Source organism: Solanum lycopersicum, chromosome 8, assembly GCF_036512215.1.
Source record: "Solanum lycopersicum chromosome 8, SLM_r2.1".
NCBI lineage: Eukaryota > Viridiplantae > Streptophyta > Magnoliopsida > Solanales > Solanaceae > Solanum > Solanum lycopersicum.
Genome location: NC_090807.1, coordinates 67,797,072 through 67,824,676, shown reverse-complemented (window position 1 = coordinate 67,824,676; position 27,605 = coordinate 67,797,072). Strand labels below are relative to the sequence as shown.

The 27,605-nt window shown below is 33.4% G+C and overlaps 4 protein-coding genes across 9 annotated transcripts; all 4 read right to left on the bottom strand.

Moving 5' to 3' along the window:
- Positions 1-44: 44 nt before the first annotated feature.
- On the bottom strand, positions 45-4,017 carry LOC101268209 (plant UBX domain-containing protein 10). Its single transcript, XM_004245423.4, has 4 exons — positions 3,048-4,017; positions 957-1,127; positions 655-858; positions 45-462 (listed from the first exon to the last, which is right to left on the bottom strand). Exons 1-4 carry the CDS (start codon positions 3,837-3,839, stop codon positions 232-234), a joined length of 1,398 nt encoding a protein of 465 aa, XP_004245471.1. The 5' UTR covers positions 3,840-4,017; the 3' UTR covers positions 45-231.
- A 265-nt stretch (positions 4,018-4,282) lies between these two features.
- Positions 4,283-8,203, bottom strand: LOC101268493 (uncharacterized). Its single transcript, XM_004245424.5, has 5 exons — positions 7,930-8,203; positions 6,356-6,428; positions 6,014-6,167; positions 5,555-5,596; positions 4,283-5,426 (listed from the first exon to the last, which is right to left on the bottom strand). Exons 1-5 carry the CDS (start codon positions 8,007-8,009, stop codon positions 4,546-4,548), a joined length of 1,230 nt encoding a protein of 409 aa, XP_004245472.1. The 5' UTR covers positions 8,010-8,203; the 3' UTR covers positions 4,283-4,545.
- A 1,038-nt stretch (positions 8,204-9,241) lies between these two features.
- LOC101250722 (aluminum-activated malate transporter 10-like) lies at positions 9,242-11,805 on the bottom strand. The gene is made up of 6 exons (XM_004246038.5): positions 11,261-11,805; positions 11,054-11,194; positions 10,549-10,821; positions 10,354-10,460; positions 10,021-10,164; positions 9,242-9,938 (listed from the first exon to the last, which is right to left on the bottom strand). The coding sequence occupies exons 1-6, from the start codon at positions 11,586-11,588 to the stop codon at positions 9,501-9,503; spliced, it is 1,431 nt and encodes a 476-aa protein (XP_004246086.1). The 5' UTR covers positions 11,589-11,805; the 3' UTR covers positions 9,242-9,500.
- Positions 11,806-13,466: 1,661 nt separating this feature from the next.
- Positions 13,467-18,981, bottom strand: LOC101251021 (transcription factor bHLH157). 6 transcript variants are annotated; one of them, XM_004246039.5, is made up of 10 exons: positions 18,435-18,981; positions 17,386-17,475; positions 17,024-17,132; positions 16,860-16,901; positions 16,703-16,762; positions 15,056-16,402; positions 14,663-14,764; positions 14,432-14,563; positions 14,200-14,331; positions 13,467-14,103 (listed from the first exon to the last, which is right to left on the bottom strand). In XM_004246039.5, exons 1-10 carry the CDS (start codon positions 18,530-18,532, stop codon positions 13,906-13,908), a joined length of 2,310 nt encoding a protein of 769 aa, XP_004246087.1. In that variant the 5' UTR covers positions 18,533-18,981; the 3' UTR covers positions 13,467-13,905. The 6 variants fall into 6 exon arrangements, with proteins under 6 accessions (XP_004246087.1, XP_010325329.1, XP_069144752.1 ...); XM_010327027.4 differs by having other exon boundaries at positions 14,432-14,566; positions 18,435-18,832; XM_069288651.1 differs by lacking the exon at positions 18,435-18,981 and adding an exon at positions 17,581-18,298.
- Positions 18,982-27,605: the final 8,624 nt, after the last annotated feature.

Genomic DNA, 27,605 nt, shown 5'->3' with positions numbered 1-27,605 from the left:
TAACGATAATCTGCTAGACCAAGTGATCATTCATTTACAGCCAATTACAATTGAACTATATATGTATTCAATTATCTATTAACAGAAACTTAACGTTAAAGCAGTAGAAAATTATTTAACAAGGGTACAATACACAAAACTGCATCTAATTGAATTCATTGCCCAGTTCTAATTCACATACAACCATTTTCAACAAAAGTTATCAACTCTAGCACAAGACAGCAATCGTTCTCATGAGTTCAACTCAACAAAAAGGCTGGCCTGAGGGTGTAATCCAGCATCTTTCAACGACAGAGCGAGCTTCTCTGAGCCATAGACTGTACGAGGGAAGTTGGACACGAGACTGTACTTTTCAACCTCTAGGCATCCAAGAGAATCAACATAGTCATACAGAGATTGTATAGTTGTACTACATTGAAATCTTCTCTCTTTGCGCTCACCAGTAGGAAACCTTACCAAAACCTGCAGGATACAAGAAACCAACAAAGAATTTAATCATCTGAAAAGTAGCAATTTCTACTGCATTTTTAATGTGTATTTGACTCGCAAGTTTTCTCGTTGCTTACTCAAAACCAATAGAAACAACCTTGTATCTAGCATTATGACATAGACGGATGCACGTTTAAATAAAAGAGACATGAACAAGATGATTACTTGAGTAACATCGGGACCCTTTGCAGGTTCAGGGCCCAGTGACTGTAATTTCTCCTCGCGCATTTTAGCCAATGCAGCTTCTCTTTCAGCAGCTTCACGAGCTGCTCTTTCACGAGCCTCTTCTTCCTCCTTTCTTTTCCTTTCAGCTTCAGCAGCTTCCCTTTCCTGCCGCTCTTGCTCTTCTTGCCTCTGACGCTCTCTAGCCTGGTATAGGACGAACAGTTCAGCAGCACACAAATTACTTTGTACCCTTTCTCAAAATTGAACTGCTAAAGCCTATTTTAAAACCTAAAACTACATACCTGATCAGCCTCTAGTGCAGCACGATAAGCAGCATCCTGCTCCTCTCTTAGTCTAATATTATTTCTCCTTTCTTCTGCTTCAAGCCTGGCAGAAACAAGCACAGGTGCACTTTCCTCGAGCACCCTTTGAAGTGCAGTAAGCAGTTCATCAGGAGATTTTGGCCCCTCAACCTGCAAAGTGCTCATCAGACTATGATATACAAAAAGCCATCCAAGTAAAGGAGAGGTCAATCAAGCAGCTTTAATAGAAAAAGGCAGGCCCGTAAGTTCGCTTCTACACTAAACATTAGATAGTATCTGGTATGAATTTGCAGTTCTTTTGGTATATAACAAGGAAAATAGAACTTTAATTAGCTTTTCACAACAAAAGGCACAAGCCTCAATATCTAGCTTATGGTAGATAGCTAAGAAGGATTAAGACAAAAGAAAAGGGCAGATCTAACTTAAAACCGCAGAAAAATCTGTATGTGATATGTACCCACTGAATGACAAAACATTTCCTATTAATCAAATCGACTAGGCCAAACAATGAAGCACAAAATTAAACAGGGCCAAAAGCTAACCGGTGTTAATCAATGTAAGGTCTTTTAAGATAGTTGCTAGAGACAGAAAGAGATATCCCCAGACCACACTCGAAAGGGGTGTTTAGTTTCAAAACTATAGCTTCTAACATCATGAACATGTACCGATAACAGAAGACAAGGAAGCGAAAAAAACTGAGCTTGCAAGAACAGTGACACGTAAAAGAGAATTAGGGGTTGACCCAAAAAAAAGGAAGAGAATTGAGGATAATGTTGTCTGCAAGAGGTAACCAGCCTGCCTCTAAAGACAATCATATTATTCATACCAATGCACACTCTTTTAACTTAACAAAAAATACTAGAACATTGTTCCAAAATAATGATTTTTTTGTGACAGTTACTTTTTCCCTTTTCTTTAAGGTGTCAAGTTTGTAGAAGCCAGCAGATATTAACCAGATTACTGCTTTATACATATATACCCTGATCTTTTCAACTTTTTTTTTAAGAATGGAACAGCCCTGATTTTTATTTCTTTTGTAAGTATACGTGCACTGATATCTATGCAGGAAGCGCAAGGTTTGACTCTGGATAGGAAAAAGGTGACATAGAGTCATAGGATCAGCCACATTTCTCTCTATATGATCCAAGGTTATAATTAAGTAACAAAAAGAGGGACAAAACATCCATAAGCCATCAACATCTAAATCTCTGATATCATCTTAGATAAGCATACAACAATTATATACACCCAAGACACACTATAAGTCTACATAATTTGAAAGAAACTTCCAGATACTTACAAGTATAACAGTATGACGAAGTTAAAACAAATAGCCAGAAAAACCTACTTGGAGTAAATAAGCAATTATATCATCTTATATCCCATAATCAATTTGATCCTCTTGAACTAACCAACGTTGCTAACAAAAAGTCTCTCATTTCCTCATATGGACTTCATTATTAATGACATAAGAAACAGTCGATATGCATTGTGTGTAAGCAAATACATCCTAGGCTTCTAGCCAATCCATTAGGCTAAAAACAGAACAAAGTTCAGGCCTGACCGATAGAGGCTTGAGTGCTTGACAAACTCAAGAGCATCTCATGCAAAATTAGGTACGTCAACAAACTGGTTAATGTCATCATTTCTTTGTCCCAGTCCAATATTGTCGACCAAAGTCCTTAAATAAAGTCATGCAATCCATAAAAAAAATCATATTTTCACATGCATTGTCTTGTGATATGTCATATGGGTTCTTCTATACAGGGTTAACCAATATAAAAGACTGTTAACAAGTTATAGAGGCCTTTATCACACTAAAAAGCTACAGATGCTTGAACTTGTGGAAGGAATAGTTTCAAGGATTTACTTCTCAAGAAATCCCAAGTTTATCCAGATGATTCTGCTGACTACTTTGAGTTAGTGATCCCTATACGGTCTAGAATTTATATTTTCCAACACGTAATATAAAGCTAGTCTCTAACTAAATAAAGCAACTTCTAGTTCTGGATAACTGCACCATATTATACAGCAATATAAAACAAAACACTCATATAACTTTTTGTTTACCTGCTGAAGCAGAGCAATCCTTTGGTTTGTCGCAGCCATTACAACAGCACAAAAAGGAAACCTTGATGCCTTCAAGCTATTACTCATCTTGAAACCCTCACTAGCTCTAATACTCCCGCCCCAAGCAACAAAATTCTCATTGATAAATGCTACCAATGCTTCATTACACAAAGTCCTTTCACAAAACACAGGGGTATCTGGATGCTCAGGCGAATGTAAATACACAAAAAACAGCTTGAACTCATGCCTAGACCTCTGCAAAGCATCCATAAAACCTTCAGCAATAAAACTCGGCCTAATACTCCCAAAATCCCTATCAAAACTATCCACGAAACTCATTGCCTCCGCTGCTGATGCAGTTACAGATACCAAAGGTGAAGAGGATTCACTATTTCGCCCCAAATTGAAACCGATCATTCTCAACGAATACGAAAGTACACCACCTGCCGCCCATACACCCAACCCCACAGCACCTGAAATCAATCCTAGACTGCCAGAAATGATGGAGAAGGGGAGAGTAATAATCTTCCAAGCTAATCCCGGCGGTCCGCCGCTGCCACCGGCAACGAGCCCAGTTTCTGCCGGTGGTTGATTCGTGCTCGTTGGTGGTGTATCGGAGGTGGTGGGTTCGGATGCATACTCAGTAGCAGGATGGTGATTTTGCGAGGTAAAAACAGAGATCGCCAGTTCGAGATCCCAGCCATGGGCGGCGAGGATCTCAGTGCACAAATCGGTGTCTTCCACCCCGGTGATCGCTTGAAAATATGCTATCTTATCGGCTACATCACCCATTTTTTCCGATTCCTCTACAATTTTCCGGTGAAAGTTTTTGCTTGTTATGTGTTCATTAAGAATTTTCCGATGATTGCTCTCTAACTGTTCTATGAAATGACAATAAAAGAAAATGGACTGGGTTTTATCAGTTCATTGATTCTAATTTATAGCCAGAAATGGGCTCTGACTAACTCGAAATTACAAATCTGCCATTTCACAAGACTGCAATTATAGTATTTGATTTTTAGTTTTCCCAAACATTTAAATATTAAATTGATTTAATTTAGCTGTAATGATTAATCAAATTTACAAATATTCTCACTAGCGACAACTACTCCATTATTCATTATTAACTTTGCCACCAATTTTTAAGGAGCAATATGGAGAATGACAATCATACTACGATATGCTCCCTTGAATAATGAGTTTAATATATCTATAGTTCACAAAGACAAACAAAATCATAAATTATCTTTTCATTTGTATACAAAACTAAACAAAGTAATAAGGTAGATAAGTAAATTATCTCTTTTCCATATAAGCTTTTGCTTTTCTTCTCTTAAATTGTTTCAGTGGCCCATGAAAAAGTTCCAAAGAGAAAGTGAATAAAATAATTCAGGCAATTATACAAAGTCAAAACTCAGTGATCTGAACTTAACATTTTTGCAAGCATCACTGATCTTGTGTTATCTGCTGCAGCTTGTCATGCAGAAGGAACAGACAGTTATTCAACCTCCTTAATCAGAGGCCTGCCCTCACTCTGTACTTTCGTCATTTTTGGAACACTTGTTTTACTCCCTACGAATTCAACTAGTCGGCTCTTCTCTGCCTCGACAATGGCTGCTATGGAAGACCATGCTTCTTTTGGCTGCTCGTGAGCCCAACACATGATAAAATAAACCTTCCTTTCTGCAGACTTGAGCTTCGTTTTCATTTCAGAACTTTTGGACTTGCAGTACTTCTCCGACTTCAAATCCTTCTCTGCGTGTTGGATTAGTCTCCTTAGATCACAAAGCAGGCAAACTACGGCTGGAGTATCAAGATGAAGAAGGGTTATTGTGTCGTTGATTAGCCCCAATGCGAATTGCAGGCCCCCCGTGTGTCTGAAGGCTGATGAGCATGTTTGCTCCATGCAGTGGGATAGAGCTTCCAGGACTGTCTCTGGCTGCCCCCCTTGACCAAGAACAGAAGAGACGCTCAACAAAACTGTGGCTGATCCTACGGGATCTGATTGCCAGTCACCATTGTAGAGGCGAAGAGTAAAGCAATAACTGTACATGATGTCAACAAGGTGAACAGCCAGTAAAGGGGATGGCCCAGCTGCACTGAGCTTTCTAACCGAGGGTAATGGAGAGTCAGGGCCAAGTGGAATGTCATGCAAAGGGTCACTTCCTATTCTGTCTTCCGAAGACACAGCTGTATCCTCCTTCACAAGCGGCTGGACCAGTTGAGTTCCATCCTGACCAAGAGATATGTACTTGGCAGAAGGCTTCGACCACCATGGCTCCCAGGGCTTAATCAATTTGCTCAACTCACCTGAGGCAACAGCCCTTTGGAAATGTTTCTTTTCTTCAGCAGATAAATCTTCAAAACTTATCTGGTTTCCTGCATACAAAAGGAAGCCACCACCACAACCCACCCGCAAAAAAAAGAAGAAGAAATTAGCTTGAAGGGAACCCAAAGAACCAAGAGGAGAAAACATAGCATCAAAATCTGAAATTTCAGGAACATACCAGATAGAACTTTTTGAATTGTTTCCTCAGACAACGGGGAATCTGATGTAACAAGATCAATAAGGGAAAGTTATGGTTAAGAATTGCAGAGATAAAAAACGCAAGTCATGTTGTCCTCTATAATGCATGTAACGTCAGTTCAATAATTTCATTAGTTTCGTGAAAGGTAATGTGAGTATAAGATTCATTCATACAACCACATTGCAAAGCAACAGGATTGATGATACATGGATACAGCAAGAATCCACTGAAACAAAATTTGTTGAGCAAATCAAACATCCTTATTGTGAAGTACAAGAAAAGTTGTATCAATGAATTATTTTTTAAAAAAATTGTAGAAAACAAAAACAAGATTCATATTACTCCTCTTTACACGATATTAATTAATGAAATGCGATTCTGTGGAAACGCATCAAGCAGGAATGGATTCATTATTGCAGACAACAAAACAATGCTTACCATCTTCATCCATGATGTCTGCTTCATCTTCTGAGTGGAATCGTTTAAGTATGTCTAGCATTTTCTGCTTACTTCCATCATTTGGTTGCAAATGCTGTAGTTCCTCCATGACATTCTCTCTCATAAAGGATTCGGTGCAACGAAGACTATGAGACTGCCACCAATATCATTAAGAAAAATCAGGGACGATGGTTCAATAGATTCTCCACAATATATGGGACTTATAGCCATCACATGCTAACAATAACAACTTTCGGCATAGGTAGATTTCAGAAGAAAAAAAAGGAAGTGCAAAAGATCATAGTTTCCAGCTTCACTTAGAAGAAGCCATTTTTCGCTTACCTTGTAACAAGGCAGAGAGCAATAACGGGTATTACATCGAGGGCAGGTATACTGCGAAAATTGCTTTTGACAACTGCACAAAAAGTAAGCATTGCTGTTATTATAGCCACTCACAATTTTGATAGACAAACAACTTGCTAAGAAGAAATTATCAGATTTTCAATTTCCCCATTATATTGAATAAGCAAGGGAAAAAAATACGATAGGAATCAGTGGATACACAATTTTTCTTTTGGTCTTTCCAAGATTACCTCAGAAAACCTTAAGCTCATGCGAATTTTTTGCTAGCTTTTTGGCGCAAACTGGTTATCATAAATGATGTAGATTCCATTAGAGAAATGATGGGAGATTTGCACAATCTGAAACTTTTGATGAGACTTCTCATGTGCAGCATTGGTAGAATGTAAAATAGGCAGGTCACAATAGTAAATGATAATGAAGTCAACATATTCGTCTTAGTGAAAACTTCTCATACGCTCAGAATGTAGAATAGGAAGAAACTAAAGAATAGATGAACTATGTGGGTGAAACTTCCATGTTCATGAGTTCAATTCCAGGAATTGATCCCCTTTCACCTGAAAAATGTTTCAACCTTCACATATCCAACAGTGAAGGAAAAAATATTTGCCTCAATATCATAGGAGGAAAGTATTAGGTTTCTAATTTGGATCTTTAAGGGAGACAATGGAATACCCCAAACAATGAGGATTTAACTTGAAATTGTACAGTATCGTGTTCAATTTTCAGATGGACTCTTCATCAATAAAAAAATCAGATGGACTATTCACTAACGTGTCTGATAATCACTTCGATCCCTCTAAGCCTACCTGCGTCCATAATTGTGCAAGCATTGTACATTTATAAGATAGGCATCATATAGCCGCTCCTAAATCCCAAAAATGGTGGTAACGCAAACAAAGTGACCAAAGTACACCAAATTCTGTTCAACTTTGTCTAAAGTTCATGTATAACAATCCATCTTTTAATTTCATTGTCATCTGAAAGAACTACAATCATTTCTCTATATCAACATGCAAATAGAGAAAAAAGAAACTGTGACAAATCACAAATGGCATAACCCACAAATCGCAACTCTCAACACAAGCTAAATGTCAGGAAGATGCAAAGAAGGCCTCAACAAATCAATCAATCAACTACCCCTCAACCCCAAATAAGTTGGGGTCATCAATATGAATTCTCTTTCTAAAAAAGAATTCACTTCAAAATTCAGACCTCGACATCCTATTGCCATGCTATTTCACGATTAATATTCCGCTCTATTCGTCCATTTCACATTAGCCACTCCTAAAGAGTGGAGTGTAAATGTGTAATGAAAGCAAACTACAATTACTCAAGCATGCGTTGCTAAGTCCATTTAGCTGTAAGTTACTTCTAGTTTCTAATTTGAGCATGACAAGCCAAAAAAACCAATATTGATAACATCCCAATTGAGTGTTTAAGCAGAAAACTCAAAAACTTGCTGAAAACTGAAAAATTGAATCAATTAAAGAAAACAATAAAGCATAAAAGAACTAATATATTGAAATCAAAGCTAAAAAATTAACAATACTTACACCCGACATATTATACGAGACGACGAGTTCAGCTCAGACGAACTTGAAACTCCCTCCGATGTTATAATTTCGTCGGCCATGGCAAAAAGTAAAGCAATTAATTAAGAGAAAAAGATCAAAACCTTGAAAGCTGTAGCTTTTTTACTTGAGAAAAAAAAATCCAACAATCTCTCTAGAAAACCCGCGAAGGTTTTTTTTTGTTTTTCATATAAAGAAGAAGACGACGAACTTCCTTTTTCTTTCTCGGAGCTCCAGTGGGTACCTGAATGGGCTCAAAGGTATTGGGCCAAAGTTCACAATTTTAAGAGGCTCAATTTAGGGAAAATTGTATATAATGACAAATTGATAAATCAAATTAAATGTTATAATCATACTTTGATTTAATTGTATCGTGTAGAAAACTGTTTGTCATGCACGTCTCTCCCTTAAGCTCTCGCTCACCACTTCCCTCTCTCGTTCCATCTCTCGCTCGCTCCCTCTCACTTTTATACAGACACAAGTGTATAAAATGTATTTGTGTTTGTATAAACCGAGAAAATTTATATATATATATACTTGTTCCCCTCTCCCCTCTCTCCTCTCTCCCAGATCTCTCTCAACACTCTCGCCTCTATCGCTTATACAAACGAAATGTATAAATTGCGTTTCCGTTTGCATAAAGCGAGAGAAAATTGTATATACACATGCAAATACATATATCTTCGTCCTATACACTTATAATTATACAATATAAATATTCCCCTGCCCAATTTTCTTTTATCTTTCTCTCTTTCTCGTTTTATACATACACAAATTATACAATTGATTTGTATACAACTGCTTTCTTTTGTATATGTATAGCGAATTATACAATTAGTTTCATTCTATATGTATAGCGAATTATATATATTAATGTTTGCTATTGAGCGCAATTATGCAAACTTTGATATAGCATACAAATATGAATTTTGTGTTTGCTATATGTGAAAGTTGGCCGTTTTGCCATAGATTTCCTAATGAGGAAAAATTTGGCAAATAGTGTTTCTCCGTACAATTTGTCATTATTTGGTAAATATTTTTGGCAAATATCCAAATTCCCAAATACTAGTTTTTTCTAGTATTTGGGTCAAATCTCATTACTTGGGATATTTTGAAAATTGAAATTTTACCCTAACCTTTTATCTATTACTAAAAACACCCTATATAGTAGTGTTTGTGTTGTATTACATAATTTATTAGGTGAACACCAAAGTAGTAATGATATGGTTATTGAAGAAAATGATGAAAATTTAGCTCAGAATAACAAAGTCATGTGTTTGTTTACTTCACGATGTATGAAATGGTAAAATTCCACCCAAATAATATTTAAAAATTTATGGTCAAACGCTAGGCAGAAGAGACATTCAAACCTTTTCTAAAAGGTCCATACATCAATAGGACCTCATTGGTAAGTGCTACAAGAATTAGACATTGAAATAAAGTAGAAACTATATCAAATGGACAATTAGGAAATTTGATATATTAGTACAACAAGAGCTAGCAATTGGTAACCTGAACATAGCTAGACATATGAAATCAACAGTAAGGTTCCGCTAGTTTATGATATTCTTGATGACTGGTTTGTTCTGTTTGATTATCATATCAGCATCCTCAAGTTTGAATTTTGCCAATTTTGATAATTCTTCAACACCATCAACAACCCCTTCGATCCTCGTGGCAATTTCGATCACTAAAGAAGCAAATGTTGCAGTTGGTATGATTTCAACAAGAGGGATAACATTAGTACTACTGGTTCTTATAACTGGCTTTTCTTGATCATTCTTTGGCTGTATAAAAAGCAATCCTGAAAGTTGTTCCATCAGAGTTTCTAGTTCTTGAATCGCGTTACTCTTTTCTTGTAGTAAGATATCCATCCTGGAGGATTTTCTCATTGTTTTCATGTTTAAAGCTAACTCTTTCAGTATCTCACTTGTACTTGAACTTACTTGTTGGCAAGTGTTAGTAAGCTCATTCTTTAACAACTCAGAAGCCTATAACACAATGAAATTTTTTGCCTTTTAGTTAGTTAAAGAGTTTGTATAATTTTTTAGTAGAATTAAGAATTTAGCCGACCTGATCTTTTTGATTGATGCAGCTTGTAAGTGCCTCAATGCAACAGGCACAACTACGCATTGACGCGCTGATCTTAAGGTACTTTCCCCATGGATGTTGAAAGTTGAAAAGTCCATGAGCAGGCTCCCATCTAGCAAAGTTGGCCTAGCAGATAATTCCATGTTATATCAGTAAAATTTGAAGTTGTTTTGGGGTTATTTGGATCAATTTTGAAGCAAAAAATGAGTCGGTGCCACAAATCCACGCACTACCTTTGGAAGATCTGACACTCACCCAACGGTATTTTAAAGAGTCCGAGTAACATAGCTTATATTGATATTGGCAAAAACTTACCATTGTCTCTTCAGAGGCCTTTGAATTCAACACACACTTGAAAGCTAGCATTTTTTTAGTATTTGTTGTTGTGTCTTCACTGTCGCTAAAAAATTCAGCTACACAACCTAAAAGGACAATTGAGGATCAACTTTAAAAACAATATATGATGAAATTTTGTTACTGATATCCAAATTTTAGGCAAGAAATACTTACAATCTAAGGACTCTGCTAGCTTTTCCAAGTTACTAATGACAAGTTTATGGAGCTCTTCACCAGCCCATATGGGAAATATGAGAATGCTTGTAATAACACACAAGGAAGCACCGATGATGATCGTTGATACTCTCTCGTGAGCCATGTTCAACAAATTTGCAACACGATATCCAGATATTGAAACCAATGTGAAAGTCAGAATGAAGATCATAGTGCCATAATCATACCGTGCTTTCACTGCAGGAATGAACCTTGTGAAAGTTGCTGCTGAGGCTAAATCGAGTGAAGAAAGAAAAAAATTAGTAACAGATAATCCAGGTCCTATATGTACAAAGATCACTCACCTAATATGAAAATTATCCCTAGGTAGCTCCGACTCTTAAAAAATGTGGATGTGTGCATGTCAGATCCTCACAAAGTAGAGCGGTAGTATTTTTGGAGAGTCCAAACAACATAGTCATATCCTATATGCAAAAAGTAATTTTTATTTACAAACATCACTCACCTAATATGAAAATAGAAACTCCCATAATTATAGGCTCAAATCTTTTGCCTGATTGATTAGCAATCCAATGGATCCCTATTGCAAGAAATCCAGCACAAAAAGTACCAGTAGCTCTGTTTAAGCATTTGTATAGTGTTGCTCCTGCAATTTTCTTATAACTCTTAGCCTACAAAAAAGTGTAAAAAATTCAAACTACTTGCTACTTACCCACAGTGTACTCAAAAACCACAACAACAGTCATAACAGCCCACATTGCAGTTCCTCCAACACCATTATACAAAGGTCTCATATAATAGAACAACGATACAACGCATAGAGCTATTCCAACTTTAAGACAATGGATCACCTTTCTTGGTTCATTCTTTCCTATGTTCCATGATTTCTCCAAAAATCTCATGACTATCAAGATCAAATTTTTCAAGAATCGTTCAAATGAAAGGTACATTCTTGTAACTAGGCTCGATTCTGGTGCCAAATTTTCGGACGAGCCATCAGCCATCCTGATCCTCCATTCTGCATTGTTGATTGCATTCATGTTAATGCAATATATATAGAAAAATAAACAAGAGTACTTGTACAATATATTGTGAATGTTACTTCTTTATATAAAGATGTAAAACTTTGGCCACATAATTAATTTAAAGATATTCAAATACTATTGGAGTAGGTCATGACTCAGTTGCAGTTTATATAAAGCAGTAAGTTTTATAAGAAAAAGTTTGTTCCAAAATATCAGGTTTAAGAAAAACCACAAGTACCATTACAGTTTGGCTGATAAGTGGTAAAAATAAACAATTAATTTCATAAAAACTAAATGTCATCAGTTTGGGTTTTATTAAAACAGCTGGTGGTCACTAACTAATACTTACTTTAAAGTATGGTTTAGGTCATCTCACTGTCTAATTATAGTAATCCTTTATGATTAGTGCTTCTCCCATCAGAATCCTCTAATATCAGTTTTTTACATTTAGCTTATGTAGCAAGGTCATTTTGTTTATGCTTATACAGTTTATAGTCTTTTTCTGATATCTTAGTTTTAGTGTCCTATTGTTGTAGTCTGATCTATGTTAGTAATTTTTAGTTAATTCTTGTTGTATGTGCGAACAGAAGTTCCATATTGATAGCCGAAAAGGTTGAGAAACTATATATAAGGGTGTGAGGCCTTATGGGAAAAACGGTGCTGACTTGACACAAAGCGGACAATATCACACCATGTCAACAGTATCTTTGGACTGATCTAGCCCCCGGACAATTGAAATCAGAGGTCGGGACGAGTATGGAGAAGGCAAATGATGGTGTGGGTCTTGGTTTACTTAACCCTTATGAACTTAGAGATGCACACAAAGAAGCTAAGCTAGTTGCAGGCTTCAGTTGCCATAAAATACTCCAATGATGTGTGTCACACAGTGAATCTCAAAAATTGATCTGTGGATCGTGGTGATTGGACACATGGAACTTAGTTCAAGGGGAGATATCGGGTGTGTGAATAAAAGTTTCACATTGATATCTGAAAAGATTGAAAAGCTACGTATAAAATGTATAAGGCCTTTTAAGGAAAATCGCGTTGACTTAGCCCAAAGCAAGGCACAGAGTTATCGAATGCTTGTATTAGTGGTGGGCACTTAGTGGAATAATAAGTATATTTACTCTAATAGAATATTCTGTGATGAATCAAAAACCCTTTCGGTATTGGGGGTTCTACCAAAATTAGGCCACAAATGACTTGATGTATGTTAGTTAAATAACATAATATGGCTTTTATAATTCAGGTTTCAATTGGTTTCTTCTGCTTTTAACTTTGAAATGGAACATCACTTATTATTTTCACTTATTTGAAAAAAATATCAATAGTTTGTCTTTCTTCAAGTAAGTTTCAAAAATATTACACCTGTCCTTTTCCAGCATCAGTATTAAAATAGCTGTTAGAGGATTCGTGTGTCATTATTTCATTAGTGGAACATAACCATGAACTATTTGATAGCCAGTGGCACACAGTTCGAAACTATGTAGATAATGAGTCCGCTCCTTTATGCTTCTCAATACCATGTTTTTGTTTGTGGTATAGTTCGTACTCGTGAAATGCACCTAACCACAAATCACAAGCTACGCTCTTATCATTAGACCAAAACTCTGGTAAGGCATAACCATAAACCATCAAGTCTCAAAATTTGTTTACTTTCACTATGTGCAGACCTAAACTGACTCCTCTGTACCAAGTTAAAGCTTTTACATGAGTTTTGAGTCTCACAGCCACATATATAAAGAGAAAAAGTATTTTCACGCACTTCATTTAGACGAGGTGGTTCGATTACTACAAAATTATAGACTGCAGTGAAATGAAACCAGCACTTTTTGAAGAACCAAGAAGATAAACAAAGATCCTGATGGAGGTTCAGCAAGGTGATGATGGTCCTTATATGTCAAGCAAAGACTAATGTAATAACATTTCTCAGTAATTCATGTTTCATAGTTAGTTACAGAAGAAACAACAGAAATTGGAAAAGTAAAATCAGAAAGTAACCTTAAACTACCTAGCTAGTCAGTCAGCTTCAACATATAAACAAACTATGCAAGAGAGAAGAAGATATTTCTTTGGTGTTCCAAGGGCGGTAAAAAGGAGCAATCTTGAAAAGAGAAAAACTCTTTGAGACACCTTCCTCTCAATATGCTCCTTCGCGTGTTCTATGACACCACAAACAAATCCAGGAAGTTGTTTGCAAAAACGCCTATGCACCCCAACAAGTTTACTTCACTAGGCATTCAAGGCGAAATCAGAAAATGACACATTTCCTTGTCTGGAAGTGTCAGCTAGCTAGTTGTCCTTCTAAAAAGAATAGAAACTGCAATTTTTGCTATCTTACACATCGGATCGTTTCAGGTAAGCAGCCAGATATCGGCACAGCAGAGTTTGGACAATCATTTATTAGAGTATTCCTTCCACCGGATGTATACTGAAGCTGATTATTCAGACCAACTTTACTAGCACTTGTCAAGTGTAAAAGTTGAACAAGAGATGAAAAAATCTCGTGTCTTGTTACTAGCCGGTTACCCTGCATGGAGAATTGGAATATTAAAATGATGAAAACAGCTCAAAGGAGAAGTGAAGTGACTTATTTATTGATGCCGTTTTCCAGTCAAGTATTTACCTCAGCCTCAACAACAAAGTGTGCCCACATCTTTGTCTCGCGTGACTGCATCACTCCCTTCAATATGTTCAAGCCAAAGCCTCGGATTATATCTACCATCTCCAGAAAGAAGCCTTGTTCATTGTAGAGTATCTGAGCAAAAGAGTACACATAGTATCATATGTTAGATAAAGTTTCTATCAAGACTTGACTAAATGACTAGATTTATCGGCAACAAAAAACCATTACTTACTTCTATAAGCATTTGACCAGGTGTACTAAGGTCCTCAACTATCAGCGGACAAACCATTGTTTGATCGCCAATTTCACATGCCCATGTAACTCCATTACCATTAGACTTGGAGTTTAACCGAGTTTCTGAGTCCTGCTAAATGATAAACATGTTATAAATTAGTACTGAGAAGCATGTCTATTTTTCTAACAACTAAAACAAGTTAAATCAATCAAAGTGTTTGATTATTACCTTCAAACTTTCAGCCTTTTTGAGTCCTTCAGCATGTTTAGTGACACCTTGCAAGAAAAGCAAGTGCTTTACCGTTCTGTGTAATAAGCGATCAATGCTCATCTGCCATAGAAACAACTTAAATATGAGTTCTTCGTAGAAATACTAAGTGCAGAAGCACCTTCCATGAACATTAATATATACTCAAACTTGGTCTCCACTTAAAACTAAACACTCTAACTCGTCCCCACTATATCTGGTGCACACTCAACGCTGACATGACACATAAATTTTGGAGGTGTCTAGATGTGCATACTCAATGTTGGAGTGCTTATTTGCCAGTTGAAGCCAAGCTCAAGTGAATGTTTATATATTACACCTAAGAAAAAAACATAGTGAGTTTGGAGACAATACCTTCTCCCCATTAGGGATAAGCCCTCGCAACTCAGATAGACGTTCATAGATCAGCTGCCGGTCTTTAGGAATAGGCCGAGTTCCTGGTTTAGCCTTCTTCTTGGTAGGCTTTGAGGATTTTTCATTGCCTCTGCAATTATTGATGCTGCATCTGTCTCCAATTAATGTACTTGCATCCAATTTTGTGATGATCTCACTTTTGGCTTCAAGGTTGCTTGTCCTATCTAGACCACATTCAGGCTGCACCAACTTTGCATTCTTATCAAAGTTAGAAAAACCAAGGGGCTTTTGAAGATAATTGCATTCTGAAGAACTTCCAACTCTTCTTCTCTTATTTGTTTCTGACAACTGTCCGTCGGAAAAAGATCCAGCAAATGAATAAGAGCTGCTCAAGGCACCATCCAGAAACTGGTCTAGTCCCAGTTTGGAGAATAACCTGTTAGCTGGCCTGGATCTGAGTTCATTAGCATTACTATAGGTCCATTCAGAGTTGGAAGTGCTAACAACAGGGTTCGAAACATCACCCCAGTTACATGGTTTTTTAGAATCATGTTTAACTCCAACCAAATTAGTCATTTTCTCAATGGCAGACATGTTTGAACAGTTTGCTTTTTCAACAGTTTCAAAGGCGTTGGTGATAGAACTTTGAATCGAAACAGAAGCATCACTGTCTGAATTGAACCTAAACTGTTCATTTATACCAGCAGAGGCTGAGATGATACCCGTCGTATCTAATATGTTATCACTGATAGTACTAACTGCTCCATCATTCCTCTGGTTGATGGGACATTGGACAATGTATCCATTTAGAGGGCCAGTAGTATCCTCATTTGCAAGTACTCCAAATCCACCTAAGGAACCAAATGTTGTGTTGTCATGAAAGCTTTGAGTTGCACCTGTGCCATATTCAAATTGGTTTATCCCCGTGGGAAGGACATAACTGAAATCTTGTATGCTCATATCTGATGGGAGATCTTCCCAGGTTGACGTCAAACAGGAATCGTGGAAGCTGGTAAACAAACCAGCAGATGGGAACATTGCTTGCTGTAGTTGAGTATCAAATTGGCTGCTGCAATTATTGAACTGATTCACATCCTGAAACTGGTTTTCACTCAAAAATGCTGTAGCTACATCAGAATTCATAATCTGACTTTCCGCATTGCATGTTACCGATTGAATGAGATTTTCTAGAAAATGAGATTCCTTCATCAAACTTTCATTGTTTGCAGTTGGAAAAACAGTGGAATTCACAAAATGCAGATTCTCGCAGCTTGATGAAGTCGGTGATCCTCCTATCCCCTGGAAAAGTGTTCTTGCTTGCTCCACAAAACATGTGCTCTCTTGAAGCTGCAGAAAACATAAACGAATAAGTACACATTAAAAATTGTTTGAGCAAGGACTTGAAGCAATCAGAGTTTGATGATGCGATCCCATGGTCTGATCAGTAAAGGAATACTCAAGATGCTATGCCAACATCTTGAGCATTCAGTTACTTAAGATATACAGCAGTACGTGCATGAACATGATCAACTTAAGAAAATACAAGTTAAAGTTTCAAAAGTTGATTAAACTAGTATAGATCAGTGAGCCTACCATAGTAGTGAATGCCTACAACAACATATTGTGATTATAGACATTATTGCTAACCTTATTAGTAGAACCAAATTGCAGAACACCAAGCGGTTCGACAGATAATACAGCAATTGTCTGCAAAATAACAACAAAATCATTTGTTACAGAGTGAAACCAACATTAGCAGGTGGTGGAATTGAAAAATGCAAAATAAGAACTAAAAAAGAAGTACCTTGATCCCAGCTGAAAATTGTTGTTCAAACTCATTATCATCCTACAAATGAATTTACAATTTTGCCAGTTTTAAAATTAGTAAATCCTCTTATTAACTCACAACTTTCCCAAATAAAAAGTTCAAACAAGTCTTCTGTGGAAAGCAAGGAAACAAATTATTACCAGGAATAAGTTGGAATTATTAGATGATCTAATGGAGATCTGCCTTTCATGATTAGCAGCTGTAAACATCCATTTATATTTCTTACTAAATGCTGTTTGGCCAATTATCCTGTAAAAAGTCAGATCATCAACATTATGATAATGAAAACTTGTTACAAATTAAAGTATATCACAATTGAACTCCTTCCTCCGCTTCAATTTGTTTGTCTTACTTACCTAAAGAGTACGTTTTAATTTCAAGATTCAAAAGTCATCTTTGCTTTCTCAAACTCCGTCTCAAGTAAAATCACACAAAAAAAATTGAAATGGAGTACTATATATTAACTGGATTTTCTGAAGAAAGATTTCATTTTAAAGCATACCCTCGACCAAGAATATGGACTTGCAGAAGCATCTCATCAATCACAGATCCCATTTGTTCCTCATAGTATACATCTTGCAATGCCAATAATCTGTCATGCAGAAGATTTGTTAAAACTTTTGCAAATAAAAGTTTTTCTTTTCTTCTTATACTATATTTATAAGAACATCAAATAGAAAATAGTAAGAGTAATAACCATATTCATAAGATGTCAAAATACACCATTTGTGTGACCAAAGCAAACTCTTTTTTTGCCTTCAAGGTTTTATTTTTATTTGTCAATATAACATATGAAAATGAACTTCAAGGAACAAAATCTTGCCTTTCCTGTAAATTTATAACCAATAATTGTAATTTCATCAAATCTATTGAACAGGACAAAACCAATTTGAATTTGAGATAATATAATATTTTCCTTTAACATATGAACAAGGACAAGAAAAGGGAATAAGGTCGAAAAGGGGATCAAGGAATTAAATAATTTATTTGATCCAAGATATATGTTTCATGTCATTTTCTAGTAGGAAAAAAACAGTGCCTGGGAATAGGAAAACAGTAAACTAAGCTCCAATTTCACCAATCAATTTTAACTTACGTTTTGACAGTTTTCATTTGAAAAAAAATAATTTTTTGAGAGGAAAGTATCAAAAATCCAAAAACTATTCCAAGCCCGATTTAGACACCTTAAAAATATTTCAACAATGAAATAAATATCTAAAGATATTTTTTAAAAAATATTCCCAAAATGTATAGTTAAAGTTAGCTAGGTATTATACCATATTGTATTATTTGTTCAACATATGAATCCACTAAAAGGAGTCGCAAGTCATAGACATGGAATGAGAAAAATCAAAATTTACACTAAAAATAAAAATAAAAAAGTAGTTTGAAAGAAAAGAGTACTTTAAAAGAGTGAGGAAAAAGGACCTTCATCACAAACATTTTAAATAAAACTACATAGGGAACAAAAAACAGAAAGAAGTAAAGTGAAAAAGTAAAAGACGAGAAAAAATAGTGAGAATGACAGAAAAAGAGAGAAAAAAAACTTACAAAGAATTAGTCTGATCAAATCCCCAGAAAACTCCATAAGACCATCCATGGCTTCTACAAAGCCTCTTGAGTGTCTCTTTTGCCATTGAATCACACATTTTACCCTAAATAATGCAACTCTCCAGCAAAAGCAAATCTTGGGTGTTGTTTTTTTCAATGTTTAAACAGCAAAAACTTCATTCACTAGCAAAAAAGCAGCAATCTTGGAGTGTTGTGCTTCCAGAAACCAACCAAGAATGCAACTTTGCGGCAAAAACAAACCTTTGGTGTGTTTTATTCACTGTTTAAACAGCAAAAACTTCATTCACTAGTAAAAAAGCAGCAATCTTGGAGCCCAAAAAGTAGTAACACTCCAAAAAAAAAAAGTTTAGAGCTTGGAGAAGATTTTTGGTGGGACTAATGAGATAGAAGATAATTGGGGTCTTGTTATATACTCGCTATTGTTTAAAGATAATCAAAAATAAAGATTGGAGAGAGAAGAATGTGGGGTGGGAGGCAAAGAGGGGACTAGTCTTGACTCTTGTCTATGAAAAAAAGTAAATACTATAAAGACCAAATTAGAAACTATTTGGACACATAAAAAAACACATTTTCCTTTTTATTGCTAAGCATTTTACTATGTTTTGTCTTTTCTACCATATGAAATAATTCTTTTCTTTTGCATAGTAAAATCGGAAAAGGATTAAAAATACTTTTAACGTTTTAAATCGGGAAGATATTTAAAGCTAAATGTGAATGGAAGCACAAAATTACTAGTAGTATATATGATATGAAGTAAACATATATATATATTGTACATGCATTTCATTAACGAAGTATTTATCGATCAAAAATAAGAAGGTAAAATTAATATGTATATTTTATACATAATTATATGATAAGTTGTTTTGAGAATTTTTTTTGACAAAAAAATCGGAATAATAAATATGAATGGTTAAGAGTGATCATCTTTCTCCTGTATATAAATTGATCAATAAACTAGTTTGAGAGTTTCTTGAGCTAAATATCAGCTAATTAAAATGGTGCAAATGCTTAAATGTATTTAATGGTAGATTTCTTAGTAAAGTATAAATCGTAAATTGCATTAATATGATTATCTTCTGCAAACTCAAATAAAATCATCTTGATAATGTAGCATAATTGTCAAACATAATTAAGGGCATTGATTTCTTGAGTTTATAGAAAATAAATGTTGATTTTAATCAGGATTTAAGTTATATTATTGTTTACATATTCTTTTATACTATGAGTAAATTTTAACCTTTTTAAGTGTCATCTTTATCAAATTATCAATAGATGTTTGTCAAAAAATTTACATATAATTACCTAATAAATAATACGATTGTGTAAATATCAAAACTTAAATGTTGTCATACGAGTGCATTTGCTTTCATTAGACATTAATTTATCGGAAATTTATAAGCCATATTTATCTGTTCTTGCTTTAGAATAAATAAAAAGCTTATTTGAACATCACACATATATATATTATTCAAAAATAAGTTAATTTTACAAATAAATAATTACGTGTTAAGTTGAAGAGCTTAAACTAATTCTCCAGTAAATAGTTGAAATATTTTATGAAAAAGATGTTGATAAACTATATAAAAACACCAAGTAATTAACCCATACTCATTCGAACGTGGAACTTAAAATCTGTCATGTTTAGAATTGGACTAAATATTTAAAGCAAGAATAATTTACTATAAGAAGACATATATTGATAAAAATAAATTGGAGTGGACCTAGCAAAATATACAAAATGTTGAATCTACTTAAAAAAACAAGTATTGCGATCGGTTTTATATAACGATGGATTAAGTATAATGCAGTTTCCTATCACATTTTATTTAGCAAAGATCAGAAAAGTCATCGACACTGAAAACAAACAAATTATTACTCTTTTACCTCAGTAAAAGTTATTGCCGCAGTCAAAAACCTAGTGAATTAAAACTCAAAAAATTTACTTTCGTCTTTGTCTAGCTAATTTCACTTTGATTACTCCATCATTCCATTATATATACTCATTTTACTTTTTTGAATAGGTTGTCAACTCTTTTCCTTTTTTCAATTGCATTATAGTTTGAAGTTTATGTATTATGAATTTCATAAACAAATGAAAAATATAAAGGTATCCAATAAAAAAAATTAATCATATACACACAATATAATTTTTTGAATCATTGAACCCCTAGCTCCGAACATTTCTTGGTGGTAACTAAATAGCATTTTATCTTTAATCAAGTTTTGAAAATGAAGTCGCTTTTAATAGAAAATATTTTATGTTTAGATCGAAAAGGTTTAATTTGGATCGGCTTCAAAATAAATATCAGACGTGATCGGAAAAAAAAGTGGAACAAGTAAGCTGAACTTTCCATACAAGTGTCCACTACTATGCCACTTCTTTTCTAAGGTTAAAGGAAAAATCCATCCATCAAGGGAAAAAGGAAATAGAAAGTTTGTATTATAGGGTATCCAATGTTCACAATATCTAATAAAGGGACATGTATTATATTTGTCATGATACAAAACAAGACTCTAGTGCATTACTTATTATAAAAGGGACTGTATATATATATTGGTCCCCAATGCAACATCTTAATTGATCTATATAGTTTGAGAATATTGACTTAGCCACTTTGATACTTGCCCAAAATCTACTCTTCACTAAGTATTTAATTAAAACTTTAAGCACACCCAAATCTAATTGATCTCCAATTTTTGTTAACCCAAATCAGCTTTTTGAATTATCAATTGGCTAATGCTAATCTTTTTTTGTGATTTATTTTGTCATTGAGATCAATAGTTATATTCTATTGACAGTAAAGGTGTACCTTTATCGGGTGATTTTCGCGTTAATATTCAAATATTATCGGTCTATTTGACATTTAAGTGAAATTTGATCTTTTTTTTATTTAATAAAAAATTTAAATTAAAATACCCTTAAGTTTGAGCGGTAGAGATGGCAACAAGAGGAATTATAGCTGTTAAATTGTAAAATGCAACCTCTTGATAAATTGATATAACCTCATGCATGCTATATTTAACGTTAGATTATTCATTTCGAATCGACAAAAAATTCAACCTAGCTCTAAAATAGCAACATACTAGTAGAATCAAAAGTTCATATGATCATGCTAATTAAAACTATAACTGAAAATAAATAATAAATTTATTTTTAATCGAACCTATCAAAGAGAGTGTCATATTTAACTAAGACTCCATCAACCCGAGTAATCTCTAATATTAATTATCGCACCTTTACATAACAGAATATTAGCATTACTCAAACATATATAACTTTAACATCCTTGTCACTCTACATGGCAATGATAAGTTACCCTAACTAGCAGCCTCACCAAATATTTAGTGGGTAGTTGCCTAAACAAGAGAATCAAAATAAGACCCAAAAATTAAAAAGATTGGGCTCCATTTACTCTTTAGCTAATTTTTATTGATCAAATCAGAGCCCTTCATCTTTAGGTAACAAAGGCCTTTATATCAGCATGAATTGTGTTAGAATGGTTAAGATTCATTTATTCTTAATCAATCAAAAGTTTTGATTTCAAATTTTGAGAATGAAAACAATTATGATAAAAACGTCACACGAAAAATGCATACTATAATATTGTGAAAATTAATATTTATGAATTAGTAAAATTTCAATACAAATATCAATCGGGAAAAAAAAGGGGGGTTAACAAAGGCTTATGATTCTATGTCTGCTTGAAACACCACACGCTTCATCATCACCGTTGATACCTAAGTCAACGGCATCATAAAAGTTTTCTATGCTCCTTTGTCTTTTCTAATTCCCATCATATATAATTCAATATTAAGGCAAAATAATAAATAAATATAAAGCTCACGTTAACCTTTTGGAAAATCATCTAAAATTTTCCCATCTTTTTCGACTTACTTTTACAAAAAATATAAGTTATATTAGTCTTCACTACTAGCAATGCCTGCAATTTAATCGATTACAACAAGTTATTATAAATAAATATTAAGTGATCAATCTACATGTTATATATCGTAGGTTAAGTTAACTCCATAACGATGAACACTATTAAGTAATACCAATATACATGTTATATATTATAGGTCAAAGTTAACCTCACACAACAATCAAGATTGATCGATCTACAAAGACCAAAGGATGATTTTACTTAGATAAATATCCTTCATTGATAATTATATATTATATATATATAACACAACACTTATATTAAATTTTGCACATGTTTTTAGCAAAAATTTTAACTTCTCCACTACAAATAAAATATTTCTACAATATTTGGAAAAGATAAGATTTGAGTGATATGGCATAAGATACAGATGTCCAATATTTAGGTTAAATAAAGACATAATTATATTTGAAAATTTCATGAAGATTTATCTTTTTAGTTTTTAGGAAGCATAGGACCCAAAAGAAGTCTTTTCTGTTGTGCTAAATGTTAACCACAATGATCATCTCATATATAATTTTTTTTTCTTTAATTGTACTTTACAGCTTAAATGACACTAATATTTTGGAATATAGTAATATATATTTGATTTTGCATGCTTTAGCATGGATCTTATGAAGTTGATTTAGTTTTGACTTTTAATAAAAAGATGCATTGGGAACCATTTCAACCATCATTGATCATTCAAAGCAAATTTTGATGACTGATCAGAAATGAATTTATTATAACAAGTTATTTTAATATGTGTTCATGATTTTAAGGACTAGGAATGAGGTTAATTAAATTACATATTTTTAAAAGAAATAGTTGGTTGACACATCCCCCTCAATGAAATCCTACTAGACTGTGTTATACCTAGCATATTATATAATATATGGTCCATTATATTTGTCTTTCCTTTTATCTTACGGCAATTGGCAATTATCAAAAATCTTATTGTACGAAGTGTCACATCTTCTTCTGATTTCAAACTCAATATATGATATTTATATTGAAATTTTAGTTAATTGTATTTGCATAACATGCATCAAGCCTATATTAAAGGAGAAAATACTATTTATTAAGGGATCAACTATCATTTTAGTATTACACCAGTCCAAATATACTTAATTTTGAAATTTCAATAGAATTCGATACATCACATAAGAAATTATGTCGTTATCACATAATAGAGTTTGATTTTTAATTTTCCTCTCTGAGAAAGACACAGCACTAGAACAAAATCAGATATTATTCAGTTCTTCTATCAATTGATAATAACTGGTTAAAGTTTGTTTAGTTTACACGCTTTTTAGTTTTTAGTTTTTGATTAAAAATAAAATCACACTGATTTATCTTGCAGAGACATAAGCAATCCAACCAATAAAATTTTCTTTTTCTTCTTTCATTTTTAAATTTGTATGAATTCAATAGTGTAGTATGAATATATACTATTTGACACTATTCTTTTAGTACTATTTTTATAAATATAATTCGAATTTTATAAAGTACTGAGTTTATACAATAGCCATAAATGGTGGATCCACACTGCTTTTTTAAAATGTGGGAAACAAAAGCTGACACGAGTAAGAGACTTTGGTTGACATTTGAAAGAAAAATAAAGAGGTGAAAAGGAAAAAATAAAATAAAATATGGCCATGGTTTATAATAGAAAAAAAAAGGCTAATAATCCTTCTTTAATTTTTTTGCTTCATGATTACACTTTTTATGTATGAGATTCCCTTAGGTATAGATATACATGAGTGCGTCAAATTTGATTGAGTTTATGTTGTATACCATCCATTCAAATAATGTTTATAGATAAACTTTCATTTTAAAATGCGTTGTACATTTTGATAGATAAAAAAAAACGTAATATATAATATATTTTAAATTTTAATTTTTTATATTTAATTATCAATCCTGTATTTTTTCAATAGCATATAAACTTTGCATCATTTACTATTAAAATGTATGATACATAACATATGATATTTTGTATTTCAATTAACATTGAAGTATATCCTATTGCACACAAACTCCATAAAAGATGATATTGTTGAGATAGGTGCATTTATTAAGAAAAGTGTTAATGTGAGGCACTAATGAATGAATGATGAATTAGTCACAAAGTTCAAGGTTGTGTCAGGCCCATGATAATTGATAGGTCCATCAAATAATGGGCCCCCACAAACAGAACCCTATATCCTCTACAGAGAATGTCTACCAATTTGCCTCCTCCTTTCTTCTTCTTTAATACACCTTGTTTTCGGAAATAATCTCTTTATTTTTATAAAACAGAAATAAAATTTATGTATGTTAAATTTTTGTTTATTTTTTATTTTATGTGAGATATTAGTAAATATGTTATTATTATTTATATTTGTATTGATTTAGAGCCGTCAAATGAATTTAAACCTATGGAGTTAACTCAATTCAATTCGTTATTAGAATAAAGTTGGAATAAGATTTTACAAATTCATTTAACATTGCGGCTTATAAGTCTGGCCCATATAAGTCCTAAGCCCTTGAAGCTTGATCGGACGGGCCCGGGGGGTGGCCCATGGGCTACAACTTTTTATATTTAAGGGTGACTTACAATGATCTCACTACTATAAAATCTATATCGTAAATCTTATCAGATTTTGGTACGTTCAGATACACGTATTTCGGAATATATAGACTCAAGATTAGGTTGATCTATTCTAGATACACTCTATCCAAGTAGATTCACATGTATAGGATGGATAGACAAATCTTGTGCCCTCGCCTCCCTCCAGTCTTACTTGTCGCTCTCTTATCTTATTCGCATATCTAGTATGCGAGATACATGTTAATTACGCTAGATTTTTTGTTAGTGTTATTAAAGCAACACCATTATTTGTCATATGTTTATTTTTAAAATCTTTTCATTTTTTGATGCTATAGAATTATAAATTTGAAAAGAAAAAAAAAGGCTAGCCCGCTCCAACCCTCAGCCCTTCAAGGGTTGGATTGGGTTGAGTATTTTAAGCCCTTCTGCGTGAAGAGCCACCCCCCTTACCTTTTAAATTTCTTAGCCCACGAGACTTGAATGGAATTAAATCGAGTCGATCCTTTTGAAAGTACTACTAATTATAATATCATTTCTATGATTTTTTTTTAAGTTACCAGTTACCACCACCTCATAATCTTACTTTTGCTTCAAAATAATTCATTTTTTTTGTTACCACCACCTCAGAATCTTACTCTGCTTCAAAATGATTTTTTTAACTTGCATTATTCAAATTTTTGTAATATATAATTTGTGGTGCAATTAGTGACATGTAGACAACCTAGTAATTCTAGGTTTAATCAGTGGTCTTAATCCTACGAGTGGTACCTCGACACATAAGAGTCCTCATTTGTTTCTCAATTCAGACCAAACAAGAATATACTCTCACTGTCCAGTGTCCATATTTACCTGATACGTTTCTATTTTTAATTTATTTCAAAAATAATATATTTGATACTTAAATTTATTTTTATTTTGGAATTACGTATCTACTAAATTAATAATGACTTAATTACCCAAAAGCTATTTCTATTTTTTTTAAAAAGTTACTTTTATATTTCATTAAATAACATCACTTAAGTTGATATGGACGGAAAATACATATTTCATAGTCTATTTTAAAAAAAAAAAAAAAAAATTTTTTGATAATATTTTAATTTTAATTTTTCATGTAGTACGTTTAAGGTCACAAAAATACAAAATAATTTTATTCATTTAATCTAACTTTAATTTAGAACCATATGATTTTCTTTACATTTTTAAACTCTGTTTCAAATAAAATCATAACATTCGATATATTATAATAATATAAGAGGGTTTTGCTTTTCGAGGCGTCAAATGTCGGTTATAATGTAGGCAAAAAGAGAGGGGCTGGGCTCAGTAAAAACTGACAATTGACAGTGACTTTGTTTACTTTTTTTATTGGGCCTAGGGCCCACAAGTAATTAGCCAGGGTCCACTAATTGGGATGATGATGTTTGTAGTGGGGCTAATTATGGTCTTTGCAGGCTTATGATGGGATCACATACACATCATCACTTACCTCCTCTATTTTTTTTTTCGACTCTTGATGAATAAAACATTTCGTATTAATATCGTACGAAGAAAAGTCATATTTCAATAGATGTTATATAAATAATTTATTCCAATGCAAATATTAGTTATTAATTTTAAGGTTTGAATTGTGATCTAACGATATGTTGCATCAAGACTGTTTTCTTTTAGTTATTCAACCTGAATATCTGATCTTTCGAGGATTTAAGGGTATTTATGATTGACAAGATTCATTAGATAATGAGTTGTTGATTCTATCATGTCATTTCGAACGAAGTTTTACCATAACATTCCGAACTAAGAAAGTTTTTTATCATTCTATTATTGAAAATCATCTTGTCTCGTGTCATTTACAATTAATATCACAAGTATAATCCAATACATGTTAAATCTCCTTCGAACGAAATAGGAGGCCCATCCTATATGCACTACTATTGGGCTTTGTTTTTTTACCATTAAATGATCCAGCCCATTTGTAAGCACCACAATTGCTAGCCTATGCTCTTTGAACAACTATTACGAGCTCATTTTCTCATTAATAAATATGTATTTTACAAGTTTAAATAAATATTTGATACGGCGTTTTATGGCTTGATTTCATATGAAATAAATATTGCAATTGTTTATGGAGCACAACAACTTAAATATTTTGGTTTAATAGTCAATTAGAAGCAATAGAATATTCATACTTGACTTTAAATAAGGTCACAAAGTATGTAGTTTCTACTTGCCAACTACTTAATTGATTTTTTCTCACATAATAATTAATTGACCCCACCATCAAATTTAGTGGTGGTTTAAAGAACATTTGGTTTTTAAATTATTACTAAAATAAAATATAGCTGAAAGTTTTTGACTATTTCTTTTGGTTAAACAATGTCCTTTTCATATTGTGAAAATTATTTAAAGTTAAGTCTATAAGTAGAAAGTGGTCCATTTTCTGGTTTGGCGGTGATATTAAGTAAGTATATTAAATCAAATAGAAATTAAATATAGACCAAAGCCTTTGTACTTTTGTTTTGTAATATTCTCAAAATCCACATTTTTAAATCTTTTGAGTGGTATTGGCAAAAAAAAAAGAAAAGAAAAAAGAGAGAAAGAAAAGAAACTGTTTACATCATTTACGAAATGTCTAAT